The 13,061-nt window shown below is 40.3% G+C and overlaps 1 protein-coding gene across 1 annotated transcript in view; it reads right to left on the minus strand.

The window, feature by feature from the left end:
• Positions 1 to 11,763, minus strand: part of LOC102213150 (urea transporter 2) — a 21,683-nt gene extending 9,920 nt beyond the window's left edge. Inside the window, exons 1-5 of the mRNA XM_005748115.2 lie at positions 11,661 to 11,763; positions 10,163 to 10,352; positions 9,482 to 9,610; positions 8,261 to 8,450; positions 1,403 to 1,550 (exon numbers count right to left, since the gene is read on the minus strand). Coding sequence (XP_005748172.2) covers positions 1,403 to 1,550; positions 8,261 to 8,450; positions 9,482 to 9,610; positions 10,163 to 10,352; positions 11,661 to 11,763 — 760 coding nt within the window. The remainder of the gene's footprint in view (positions 1 to 1,402; positions 1,551 to 8,260; positions 8,451 to 9,481; positions 9,611 to 10,162; positions 10,353 to 11,660) is intronic.
• Between the last annotated feature and the right edge of the window lie 1,298 nt (positions 11,764 to 13,061).

Below are 13,061 nucleotides of genomic sequence, written 5' to 3' on the forward strand. Positions count from 1 at the left end.
CACACACACACACACACACACACACACACACACACACACACACACACACACACACACACAGTATTTTAGGACACTTTACTAAAGTTACATAGATGTGGCTGGAATCAGTGCTGAACGTCCAGCGTTTCTCATTCTTTTGTGTAAACAGAGTCAGAGTGAAGCAGATATCAGAAGAACACTGTGCCACAGCCCCGTGGGTGTGTATATAAGCCAGCAGTATTAGTGCTCTGCATGGCTAATTGCTTTGTGTTTTATTTAGCTTAGTGCGCACAAGCTGCTGCTGCTAACAGTTTTTTATTTATATATCTGCTGCTGACATGTCTTAATTTCAGAGAGATGCATGAACATAACCTGAAACTGAACTCATTACAACACACTTTCATTTGACACTTCGCATGCAGACATTTACGTCTTCAGGTCCTGGCAGAGGTATTGCATTTTGCTTTTGGGCACAGGTGTGACTACATGCGTAACACCAACTTTGACACACTGTTTCACAAACCAGTAAAGCACGATAAAGCATAGCTTTTAGGCCAAATCTGTTAATATTGTTAATATAAACAGAGTTTTCCAGTATATTATGTGTAAATGTTAATGGCTCAGTTGGGATTATCATCATGCTTCCACCTGGGTATCAATCTCAAGGCATGTAAATTACTGTAGGATAATTGTGTGAATAAGAATAAGAATAATCTGTGTCTTCCAGCCTTGTAATTGATTTGCAACCTGCCCAATGTGTGCATTTTCCCTAAAGTAAACTAAAGCAGGTTCATATGGATAAACAATGGATTCACAATTTGTAAAATCACAGACGTCAGAGCATGAAACAGACCTAGAGCAGCTCTGTAGGGAACCATGAGCTACTCCAATTTTCAGTCTGACTGAGGCTGTATTTCTCTTTGTGTTTTGTGTCTTATATTTACAATGTTTTCAAGAAAGGCCTAATAGGCTCAAAAAAGGCAGACTTTAAGTCCTTTGTGAAGGTAAATTGGATCCTTCTACCCCCCATAACACAAACAAAACTACCTTGTGATGTTTACTTCTCCCCTCAGTAAGCATAAATAGTTTGAACTGCTGGCTTTCTATCATAAATATTGTCTCATGCTTGGAAATGGTACCCCAGAGCCACTGAGGACATTGTTACACAACTATGTTCACACAGTAATACTCACCTCCTCACATTTTCCTGTGAAGTTTAGGAGTTCCCTGTAAGTGGTGAGCTCTAAGGTGATGTATCATACCATGAAATGCTGACAAGTTGATCCCAGTATCACTGAAGACTGTGTTAAATTGGGATTTATTGTGAGTGGTGCATTTGTATGATGCACAAACAAATGCAATAACACTTTTCTCTCTCCCACTCCTCCCACGCAGCCACATGAGCACACAGATTGAAACCAACCGGTCAGCGTTCCTACTGCGGATCCCAGCAGAGCATGGACGGCGAGCAAGGGGGAGTAGAGGAAAACAGCTCCCAAGATGAGAAGGGACGGTCCCAGGTCCCCACAGGCAAAGATCTGACCCACTCCAAGAGGGATGCCACGTATTACCTGGACAAAGAGAGGACTTAGGGGATTATTTGCTCTGCTTTTATTACCTAGCATACTGAAGAGCATTACACAGAATTTATATAAGTTGCAAGAGCAGAAACACTCTCACAAAAACATAATAACACAATGGTTGAAATAACCTCAGTGACTTTCTTGCAGCTTAAATCAGCATTTTTTTTTTAACCAACATTCACACGCACCCGTGCTGCATCCAAACCAGTTAAATGAAGAGTTTCCATGGTGACGTGCTGGTGCACCTGCCTGTCGCGGATATTTAGAAGTCATAAACGGTCTTTCATTATATTGCTGTAACTCTTGCATGCGTGCCTGTGTATGCGTGTGTGTTTGTGCAAGATTAAATACACTGTCAGTGAAGTGCAGCCAGAGCACCATCCTCAGCAGACTGACTGAAGCCGAAGACATCAAATATAAATAGGATCGACGTCATCACCATCTCTGGAGAGAACCAGAGGAAACATGAGTGAAAGAAAGAATGGAGGAGGAAGACTGATGGAAGAAAAGTAAAACAGAGAGCAACAGAAAATAAATACTGGATAAAATGGGGAAATTAGGAAGAGGAAAGAAGAAGTAGCAAGGAATATGAGGATGGGACAGGATCACAGTGACCTTGTTCGTTGTAAACTAAAGGGAAGGAGAGAGATAAAGAAGGAAGAAAGGAGGAAGGAGATTTGCACAGCAGAGCAGGGAAACAGACTGGAAGGAAGAGAGGCACAGAGATGAAAAGAAGGATTTAGAGGGTGTAAATCTCATAAGTAACAAACCAAAAGGGAATCTATTAAGTTAAAGGAACAGCTTTTTATGCGATGAAAGACAGACAGATGGAGTGAATCAGAAAGGAAACAATGAAATATGTCTGAAGGAGGGAAAGATGGAGAAACTTTGATATGTGGGGAAAAAAACTGAAAAAAAGAATCTGAGGTGATGGAGCTGAAAGTTGTGGAAAGTAATTATTTAGTGTGAGGGACAAACTGTGCCACGGGGTGTGATGCTTGTTAATGGAATCGTGTGTAAATCTTGACTCCATATTCAGGACACCTTACAGCGCTGATGGCTGGCAGCATGGCTAATCTAGTTTATACAACTTTGCAGTTACTTTGCATATCGTCATGTACAGAAATGCACTTTAGGCAATGTGCTAAAAAAGAAGAAGAAACAACTTCAGTCTGTAGTCTCTGTCAGATAGCTTCATACCAGGAAGCCTGCTTACAGGTCTTCTAAGGTCATGTCCCTGCCATCAGTGTTTTGTTAGCAGGGGATTGTTATTTTCTTAAAGAAATAATGAAGCAAAGTCATGCACAAAAACTGAAAGAATGTCTCTCGGCTCCAGTGAATAAAAGCTGAAGTCAAAGCACAGGAGCCAAAGACTGAAATTCCCTAAATGGACACTTGAGGCTGATTCCAAAGGCTATTCAATTCCAGCTGACTCCCATGTTAAAATGCTCAAATTTGCATATGCATGCAAGCTGGTGTAATAAATCCACGGCAGACCCGACCATACGTTCATGCTTTCCAGCATACTTTATTCACGGTTGCTGTTTTAACAATACTCGGGTGCAGTTTTCCAGATCACCGCCAGCCAAACACATCACCAACCACAACACACACTCAGGACCCAGTGCTATTTACGCAGGACGGCGTGGTGAGCCGATGCAGCTCCGGTGCGTTGGCTTGTCCTGCAGCTGTGCCTCACCTGACTACTGCCTAATGCATTTGGTATCTATATGTCATTTTCTCTTTTGTGGCAACAACACATGGGGTACAATCAATCCCTTTTCTTCTGATGATCTGGGTCATGGGTGGCCTGTCCCATTTGCCATAAGGCGAGAGACAGACAACCATTTGCGTTCACATACTCACCTATGGATAATTTACATGTCTCAGGCCTGTGGGGGGAAGCCAGAGTACCCAAAGAGAACCCATGCAGACATGGGGAGAAGATGCAAACTCCACACAGAAAGACCCTCGGCCTGATGGTGGATTCATTTCCCAAAATTTCTTGCTGCGAGACAAGAGTGCCATCACGCCAGCAGGTTGCCCAACATGGGATAAAATATTTACATAAACTGAATTAAGGCTTGAGGTCATGCATGGGTTATTGGGCTTGTTAATGCATAACTCCTCTTTGTCCTCTTTGTTTGTCAGGTGCTATGCTCTTGGTTATCTTCTAGACATAACCTCGGCTAATTGGAGTCACTAACCTGCACCTTTTGACCGTGTTTGTGGTGCTGGTTATCTGACAAACAGCATGAATTGCTGTGAGGTTAATTGTACTAACAGCCCAGGAGAGAATCTGGAGCTCCAGTTTCGTTGAGAAAGCAGTCTGTGCTGACTACGAGTGTGCTTTGGTAACATGAGAAATAAAAATGAAAAATAATGCAAGTTAGCTGATAATTTGGCCCTCAACCTTGATGACTGTAAATTACTTCCTTTGATATAAAGCCCCCCTTCCACCAGTCAAGGACACTCTTGAGAAAGCAGTCACATCACTGTCAGAATCCACAATCATGAGATGTCCTCATGAATGGCTGCAAGTGGAAATGATGTGTTTGCTGATGATGACAGAAATAACTGGATGAGTTCTCAAGTGTGCAGGGCTTTACTTTCTGCTCAATTTCAGCCAAATGCTGCAAAATTAATCTGACAGAGGTTCACAGTACAATGGTAATGACACAAAGCATACTGCAATGACAACACAGGAGTTTCTCAACACAAAGAAACTGGATATTCTTCCATGATCAAGTCAGTGACCTGATGTCATGCCAGCGTATTTGGTGTTTCTCTGTGTGAGTCTATACAAAATATTTTTGTATAGACTGTATATTTTTAAACTGCCAAATTGTCATTAGAGCATAAACCTAGCTGTTAAGACATTATAATATCCACATGACCACAAAGCTTTTCTGATTTGGGTCACCTAATTGGGTCTGCCAAAGATCGAATTTAAATTCAGTTGCTGTGTAAGTGCTGAAATGCCAGCTGGCTCACTGAGATCAAAAGCCGAACACAGCAGCTGGTGAGAGTCTGGATTCTTGTCTTGTGAGAAGCAGCTCAAGGTAAGTGCCTTTCATTTGAATTCAAGAGATGAAAGGAAATAAATTCCTTACAAAGGTACACTGTTCAGCAACTTGTAGACAGTCTACTATACTTTCAGCTTCAAATTCAGGAGTAAGTTCTCACTTTGTTTTGTCTTTTTGTCCCTGACTGCTGAGCCCCAAGTTCCCAAATCCCCATGAACCCCCACCTCAGCCCACCCACCTACTCCCAAACTTACTGGGAACCTGATATTTAAACCATTCATCACAAGTCCAAGCCCTTTCTCTCCATAGAAACGGAAAAGAATACAATTAAAACCGTAACCTTTACAAAGAGCTTAACCTGTGCAATCACATTCTCCCAGCAAAAATCATCCGTTGAAACAGTTTTGACTCATTATAATTTCCAAACAGGAGCGCCACCACTGACTGTTGCTAAGTAACTGGTGAGTCATAGCTGGCTGCTCTTATGCATATAGTGCACCCAGTTACTTGTTCACTCTGGAGACCAGGCTGCAACATGATGTGCACTCTTAGGATAACCCTGGCCTTAGTTAAGCTTGGTTTCTCTCTCTTTTTTTTCTTCATTATATATCCTACCAACTTCTAATATTTCCGTTTGTGACTGCAAATGAGCAGCATCTCTTCTTTTTAAAATCACTTGATGAGCTTCCTTTTTAAGATATTTTAGTGGAAGTCCTCATGATGTCATCTCATCAGTAACAGAAATCCATTTAACCATCACGTAGTTTGATACTTCTCAGGGAGAATTTCATAAAACCAATCAAGTGGCTAATGTGCTGGTGGGACTTAAAGTGGAGTGATTAGGCACTCCCTGTCTCCTTTGTTAGGTACACCTGTTCTGCTGCTTAGTAAAAGAAATATCTAATTAGCCAATCTCATTAAAAGCTCTCAGTATATTTAGACATGAGAGAGAAGAAAGAAGAAATATCAGAGAGAGGAAAGCTGATTTAAGTGACTTTTAATGTTCCATCATTGTTTGCACCATGCACTGGTCTTAGGATCTCAGAAAATGCTGATCTGCTGGGATTTTCCTGGAAAACCACCTTTAGGGTTTACAGAGAATGGTCCAAGAAAGCGACTTTACCTATTAGATCACTGAAGGGAAAATGTTTTGTTAACGCCAGATGTCAGCGGAGAATGGCCACAAAGCTGCAAACCGATAGGAAGGAAACAGTAACAGCGTCCACTCTTTACAGCCAAGGTAACTCTGAAAACCTTGAACAATGTAGAGAGGCAAGAGAAAAGTGGAAAAACATTGCCTGTTTTGATGAGCCTTGATTAATGCTGCAACATTTGGATGGTAAGATCAACATTTGGTCGGAAAAAAAAATGAAGGCATGGCTCCATCCTGCATTCATGTTGTTTCCAAGTGTGGGTTAAAATTGTACAAACTGTACAACCTTGTCCAGTAATTGCACTTATAATTTTTTCATATATATGCATTTGTCTATCTAGAAGAAAATGGGATCATACTAAAATTAATTAAAACTTTTCCCATGGTGCACTTCGAATGCATTCACTGCTGGACTCCAAATCTTTAAAAATCGTCTTTGCCAGCATATTTTCACTATTTAATATTTACCCCTCTGGCACATCCTGGATAAGAATATTAGTTTCCTCTCTACTAGTCTCACAGCACCATTAACTCTCAGCAGAGAGACACATTTTAAGAAAGTGTGACTTGCTTTTACATGTGTGGGATACTAATAAACTCCTAATGGCATCAATGAGATATAGTGCTGTAATAAAGTTCTCCTAATGCATTGAGCACAGCCCACCTGTGTTCTGGATCATTAAATGATCCTCGTCTCAAAGTAATGTTACTGTAAATCTGACTCTCCTGTGTGACAATTATCACTGAAGTTAACAGTATCACTAGTGCCAGTGAAATTAGGCTCGCACGAAAGACAGTTATTTGGTTATGCAAGATGTTAGAGATTTAGATTTTTTGTTTATGTACTGTTTATAGTTTATATGACACTTAACACATTTATTTCATAATCCGTTTTAATAGTTTCAATAGTTCTAATTATATCAGTGAGGACAGCCAGAAAAACAGAAATGTCTCTTTTTGTAATGAAATAGCAATAAACAGTACTTCATACTCTAGGAAATGGCACCTGAGTGAATAGACAGGATATAATGGGTGATTGTGCCAGTAGGACTGAGCCAACACAGTCAGACTGAAAACCAAGATGTCAACTCTAACATAAACTTGAATATGCAGAAATCAGTCTCAATAATTTTCACAGTTTCACAGAAAACATTTGGACAACTTCAGGGAGCTAAGGCCTGAGGCAAATAATGCACCTGGACATGGCTAGATGATATGAGACAAATGAATAATTCATTTTCATTGTGTTAGACTTTCTGTCCCAGTATGAAAGTAAATCAAAAATCAAAAGGGTGACAGGTATAAAAATCTGTTACAATTAGGGATGGGTATCGAAAACCGGTTCTTGTTGAGAACCGGTTCCCACTGTTTCAGTTCCTTGGAATTGTTTGACATTTTTGCAAACGATTCCCTTATCGATTCCAGTCGCCCCGAATGACGTCACCACGTTGCGGAGCGTCATTTACCTGGCAGGAAACATGGCGGTTCAAACGCTCAAAAGTTTGATTATACTTTACGAGAACGGATGACAACAGGGCAACTTGCAATACTTGCAAAGTAGATATTTCATTTAAGGGAGGAAACACTACGACTATGCAAAAGCATTTGCTCACAAAACACGTGATGACCTTAAATGAAGTTTTTAATTACGCTCCGGACTCGTGAATCTCAACCCAGCAGCAGCGGTAACGTTTGCACGTCCTCTCCCGTTAATGCGGCAGGTAAATAATCAACAACAGTGCATATTATGTTAGCGCAATCTGCCTTATTACAAAACCTGCCATTACTGTGCATTTAGGTGACCATGATGAGAGAGACAGACAGAGTCTGGCTCAGATGCTGGCAGTTCTCGCTGCAGTCTACCGGTAGCGTCTCCTTTCAGGCCAGGATAGTCACTGCTCGGTGACATTCGTCTAAGTTTGTGGTCAAAGGCTTGCACCCATTTTCCACAGCAGATGCCCCGATTTTCGGTAAGTGAACGTGTTTAATTGTAGGCAGGGACATTACTGGATATTCTTGTGTAATTGCTACTGAATAATTTATGTTATACTTTGTTATTGCTACAGAAGAATATTTATTTTATAATTTTTCATTTACTATTTTTTTTCCTGGGGACCCTGTGACACCCCATTGAAAAGCTGTAGGCTGTGGATCTCTTAAGATCTCACTGTTGGGTTTGTAAGGCCATGTTACTCCTAAATTTCTATCTTGTTCAAAGAGAAGATATAAAACAAAGTTCTAAGCTAATCGACCTTAATGTTCTCTTTATTTAAAAAAAAAAATTGATAAAGAATCGATTCGTTAAACAGAATCGAAAATGGAATCGGAATTGTGAAAATCTTATCAATACCCATCCCTAGTTACAATGTAGCCTTCAGTATTTTGGTCATTCTTATTCCATATCTCAAGGTTTTAGTTGTCGATTCCAGATTATAGTTGCCTCTCTGTACCTTCACGTAATTACTTCTACAGTATTTATCAGACAGAATCCCAGTTCAGAGGTTTCACATATTCTTTACCTGTAATGCTATGAGCTCTGTAGCATTGGACTCCAGGGCCCCTGGTGGTTTTACTGAGTGGTGTGGAAAATAGGGGTGTTCTGGGCCAGTACACAGGAGGTAGAGGATGATAATAATGTTGAAGGGAAACACGGCAGCAGGCAAGTCCCAGCGGTCTAAAAACGATGAAAGTCCACTAAACAGAAAGACACTGAAAAAATGAAAAGATTAAGGAAGAAGTAATTAGAAATAGAAATCATTTCGAAATGAAATAGACAAAATTACACTGGTAACTTATTGATGCATGCTCTATCATCCAGGTAAGGAAAACCCAGGAAGTGTATAATGTTTATCTGGACTTTTCAGTGGGAGACACGTTTTGTCACTAAGGCAGTCACTTCTTTTTCTTAAGAATATCCTGTTGACTGACTACTGTAGATCTCAGCAGAGACAACTCATGATGGGGAAGCTTTATTCCAATGTGCTTTGTTTAAAATATACATCACTGCATTGAGAAATTTAACAAATTCCTCTTTGTTCATTTTTGATAAGAAAATAATGCTAATGATAATGATGAACTACTTTTTTTCTGAATGACACCAACCTTAACATTTGTTAAAGTCTGGAAAACACCTGAGGTGGTGGGTACTTGAAAATTACTCCCTAAAAAGAATCAACTAGCTAATGTATCAATAAATAACAAGATGTCTTTTAAAGAATATATAATCTCTGTAGATCAGCTGATCATAGTGCCAGCCTGCATCACTGCTGGCTCAGCTGATACACTTTCTATGCATTCAACCGGCACCTCACATTTACAGCATGCTATTTAGGCAATATGCCATAGCTTGCCTCTGGTTGCTTTGCATGTCCAAGCTGCTTTGCAACCCATCTCCACGTCAGCTCCTCCTTTCATGCTATATTTGGATTAATCAGTGTCATATTTGTTGACCGCGATTTTCACATGTACAGTACATATGGAAAGATGGGGAAGTTCGTAAACAGAGTCAGATATTAAAGATATGAACGACTGCAGACAGAAGGAAAAATCTTCTTTTGAATTTGGAGAATCTGACTGAAAGGACAACATGAATGACAGCCATTCCCTTACCTGAACCATTAACCTTGAGAAACCTTGAGAGTTGAGAAAGCACTCTGAGGAAATACTACTACTATACTATAATAAAATGGACACACAAGAAGGGAATATAAAACACATGAGTCCGTGTATGTGTTTCTTACCATGTTGCCGACCCCAGGAAGACAGGCAGCAGGAGCCACCAGTACCAGTCTCCAGCTGAGCTATACACTCCCATAAGCAGAGACACCAACATGCCATTAAAACCATGATGACCTCCCGCCACCTCAACACTATACACGCAGACACAGAACAGGAATATTTACATATGATGATTACATTTTGCAAATAAATACATAAATAAAAAAACCCCTGAAAGGTAATAAATCTGTACTGTTTTTCTGTAATGCAACACAAAGCTTTAAATAGATTTTAATGGGTTCTCAAGAAAAATAAAATGTTCAGTTGAGTTAATGAGCTGAGGCCCATGGGTGACATTAAATTTTCTCTGCAAGTCAAAGTTAAAAATATGAGGATCTCCTGTTCAGCTGGAATTGTTTTATAAACCTTAAAAACACATTTCACTTTGTATGGTATAAATACAGGGAGAAGGCTTCAAAAATAAATGCAGGGTGGTGTGTATGCAGGGCTTATAGTTGTGAATTTTAAGTAGAAGCCCAGATCAATAGCGAACCTGAGTAGATTACAAGGTCAAAGGTTAAAGAGGATATGTTTTATTTATGTGCTTTTAGAATGACCAAAGCATTAAATATGGACACATAAATGTTCACTGCTTTCAGCCTCTGTAGTGTTGCCTGTGTTTGTGCATTTCTATATCATCCCACCTGTCTTGTCCTGTGATGACAGCTGTTAGCGTGGAGGCCAACACTCCCAGAGTTCCCAGCAGGCCCTGCCAAGGGGAAGCCCAGTACAGGGCAGCCAGGATGAGACCACCACTCAGCGGGTTGTTGGCCAGAATTACCCTGGTCACCCCTCTCAGGCCACAGACTGCCAGCTGTAGCACAAATGACTTGTCTGAGGACACATGAGGAAAAAAAAGGGTCCCTATAAATAAACAGCACTTCACAGCAAGATGCTTGCAGATGTAAAAGTGGACTGAAAGAGGCGAGTGCAACTTTTACAAAATTTCAGCCGCAGTTGGATTTCTTGTTGCTAAGTCAGGGTTTTATAGCAGAATCAAAATTGGATTTTAATGATAATTTTGTTCCAAGTTGGAGAGAAAGTGCGACAGTATTCTCTGTGGGAGTCGCATCTGAGTGTTTTAATGGTGATGTAAGCTTTTTTGAATCATTTATTTATAATTATGGTATTTTAGCACTTCCTCTAGTGGCAAAGTTTTGCGATTAATTACATTAACCCTTTAAATCCTACCATAGAACCAAGTCTGCCAGAGCTTACTTTATGTTTTTACATGCTGTAGTGTCATTTTTGGGAGCATTTTAAGGTGCTATACATCAATACAACTGTTATAGCCCATATTTTAATAATATGTATGGATTAAGTCCATAGTAACTACATTAATTGCAAAAAAGTGCAATAAACTACAAAAAAATTTAAAATCTTTTTTTTTTTTTTTACATATATTTCTACTTGGAGAAATTTAAGAGGCTTATCCCTCAAAACTTTAATTTAAATACAAAAAAGTTGCAAAAAATAGTTTACAACAACAGGAAATTTATTTTGAGTGTCTTCATAGTTTTATTTTTGAGATACAGCAATTTTTATATACTGCAGGAAAAACGAAAAACAATCCTATGATGCAAATTTGCAAAGAAAACAGCATGTTCATCAAAATAAACTATTTCCAGCAGTGCAATTCGAGTTCTAAGCATCTGAGAAACTATTCAGAAAAGCATAAAGTCAAACATGACTTTTAAAAACACCAATATAGGCTTTTAAGGCCTACAAGTAAAAACTACATTTTCCGCGGAAATAACGTCACTTCCGGTTTCAGGCAGGAAATGGCGGACATGCGATCGTTCGTGCTGACATCTGTTTCAATGTGGGAAGTGTTACGAACAGCTGATTGGATCGGCAAATATTGTGCTTTTGTTCCTGCAAGCGCTTTTTATGCAATTTTTGCAAAGCTATATGTGGAAGGAAACCGTGACCTAGGACAAGCTGATGGCATAAGATGTAAGTACAACTCCTCCGGTTTCATATGCAAAAACTTATTGCGCTAGCTTACCAGGTTCTGGTTCTACAGGGATTTAAAAATAATTACGCAAAACGGAGCGTGCTGCTCTGACCGGCTTTAAAGGGTTAAGATTAGTATTGTAAGAAAAGGCTTCTGGATGACATGTATTGTGAGTTTTTTCCTACCCTTCATGTACTTATCCAAGTGCTCCATGTCTCCACTGCACAATAGCAGGCCATTCAACACACGCCGACTGAAGCTGGCACGGGTCCTGCTGGCCTCCTCCATCTCTGTTTTGGTTTCTATCCACATCCCTGCAGCTGCTGGGCCACACCAATACAAAACGTGGCAAATGGATAATAATTATGCTGCAACTCTTCAAGGTTCTTCTTATTTGCGACTCTTTTTGTTCTGTTCTCGTCTGTGTTTGTTCCTCTGTTGGTTCTTTCCTTCCGCTCCCTCTGGTTCATCTCCACTCTCCTTCGCCTCCCTTTCGCTCCCCCTTCCCTTTCCAGTGCGGTTTAAGGGGGTAACTTATAAACCAGGGGGGTAACGTATTCACACAGCTTTCGAGCACAGTGCCAGAGACGAACAAAGTCCAACAAAAGCAGAGGAAGAAGACCTTGTCCTCTCTTTCTCCTCTCTTCAGCCAGCCCCACTCTGACATCTCATTACCTATTGTTTGTTCATTTAAGCTACTCATCCACTTTTTATTGCAGCATGTGTGTGAATGTTTGCCTTTCCTTATTTGTAAAGCCATTTGTGGACCTCATGTTATCTGATGCTTTTCCAAAAGGTGCAACATATAATCCAGATCTCTGTGCTGCTGTGTCCTCTCTGAGAAAGATATAGGAGAGGAAATGTTATTGACACCAAGTTCTGGAAGTTCTGAGCAGCACTTGCTTTGCTTTTGACTTCCTGTTGACATCATTTTAAAGAAGATCCATAGCAGAGCCATAACAAGACACTACTGCTGCCTTGAAAAGTCTTTCCCCCCCACTCTGAGTTAAGAGAAAGGCTTGTATTGCTGTTTTAAGTGTGTGTATACCTGTAAATCTTCCAGGTTTGTAGTGGCTTACAACTCACAGAATGACCTAAATATTGGAAAAATGCTTTGATTTGACATCTAAGCTTGAGAAACAAAAGAACGCGACTCTGTGGTGACTGCATAACAAGTTGTGCGCTTGTGTGTGTGCATGCACGGCAGTTGTTGCACATCCATTAGCAGGCCCAAAGTGGAGCAGGTGAAAGCAATAGCAGAATGGCACATATCATCTCCAAAAGTGAATCTTTTCACTTCAACTGAAGCAGAAAAGCAAGGTGGCAATTGCTGTGCCATTCAAGCACCCCTGGCAGCTCATCTCTCTCTCTCTCTCTTTCTTGCTTCCTCTATCTCCCACGCTCTATCCATCTTTTATTTGCTTCAATAAATACATCCACTTCCCTCTGCTTGTCGCTGCTCCTCCTTGGCTCATTTCATCAATCACAGACGATGGAAGAGAGCTACAGATGGACACACACCCGAGTGGACTTTAATAAGAGGAAGGAAAATGCTGGACCTGCAAATGTGGTGGTTTTATAAAGAC

The sequence above is a fragment of the Pundamilia nyererei genome, unplaced genomic scaffold (assembly GCF_000239375.1).
Source record: "Pundamilia nyererei isolate P.nyererei 1_Seehausen unplaced genomic scaffold, PunNye1.0 scaffold00213, whole genome shotgun sequence".
NCBI classification, from domain to species: Eukaryota; Metazoa; Chordata; class Actinopteri; order Cichliformes; family Cichlidae; genus Pundamilia; species Pundamilia nyererei.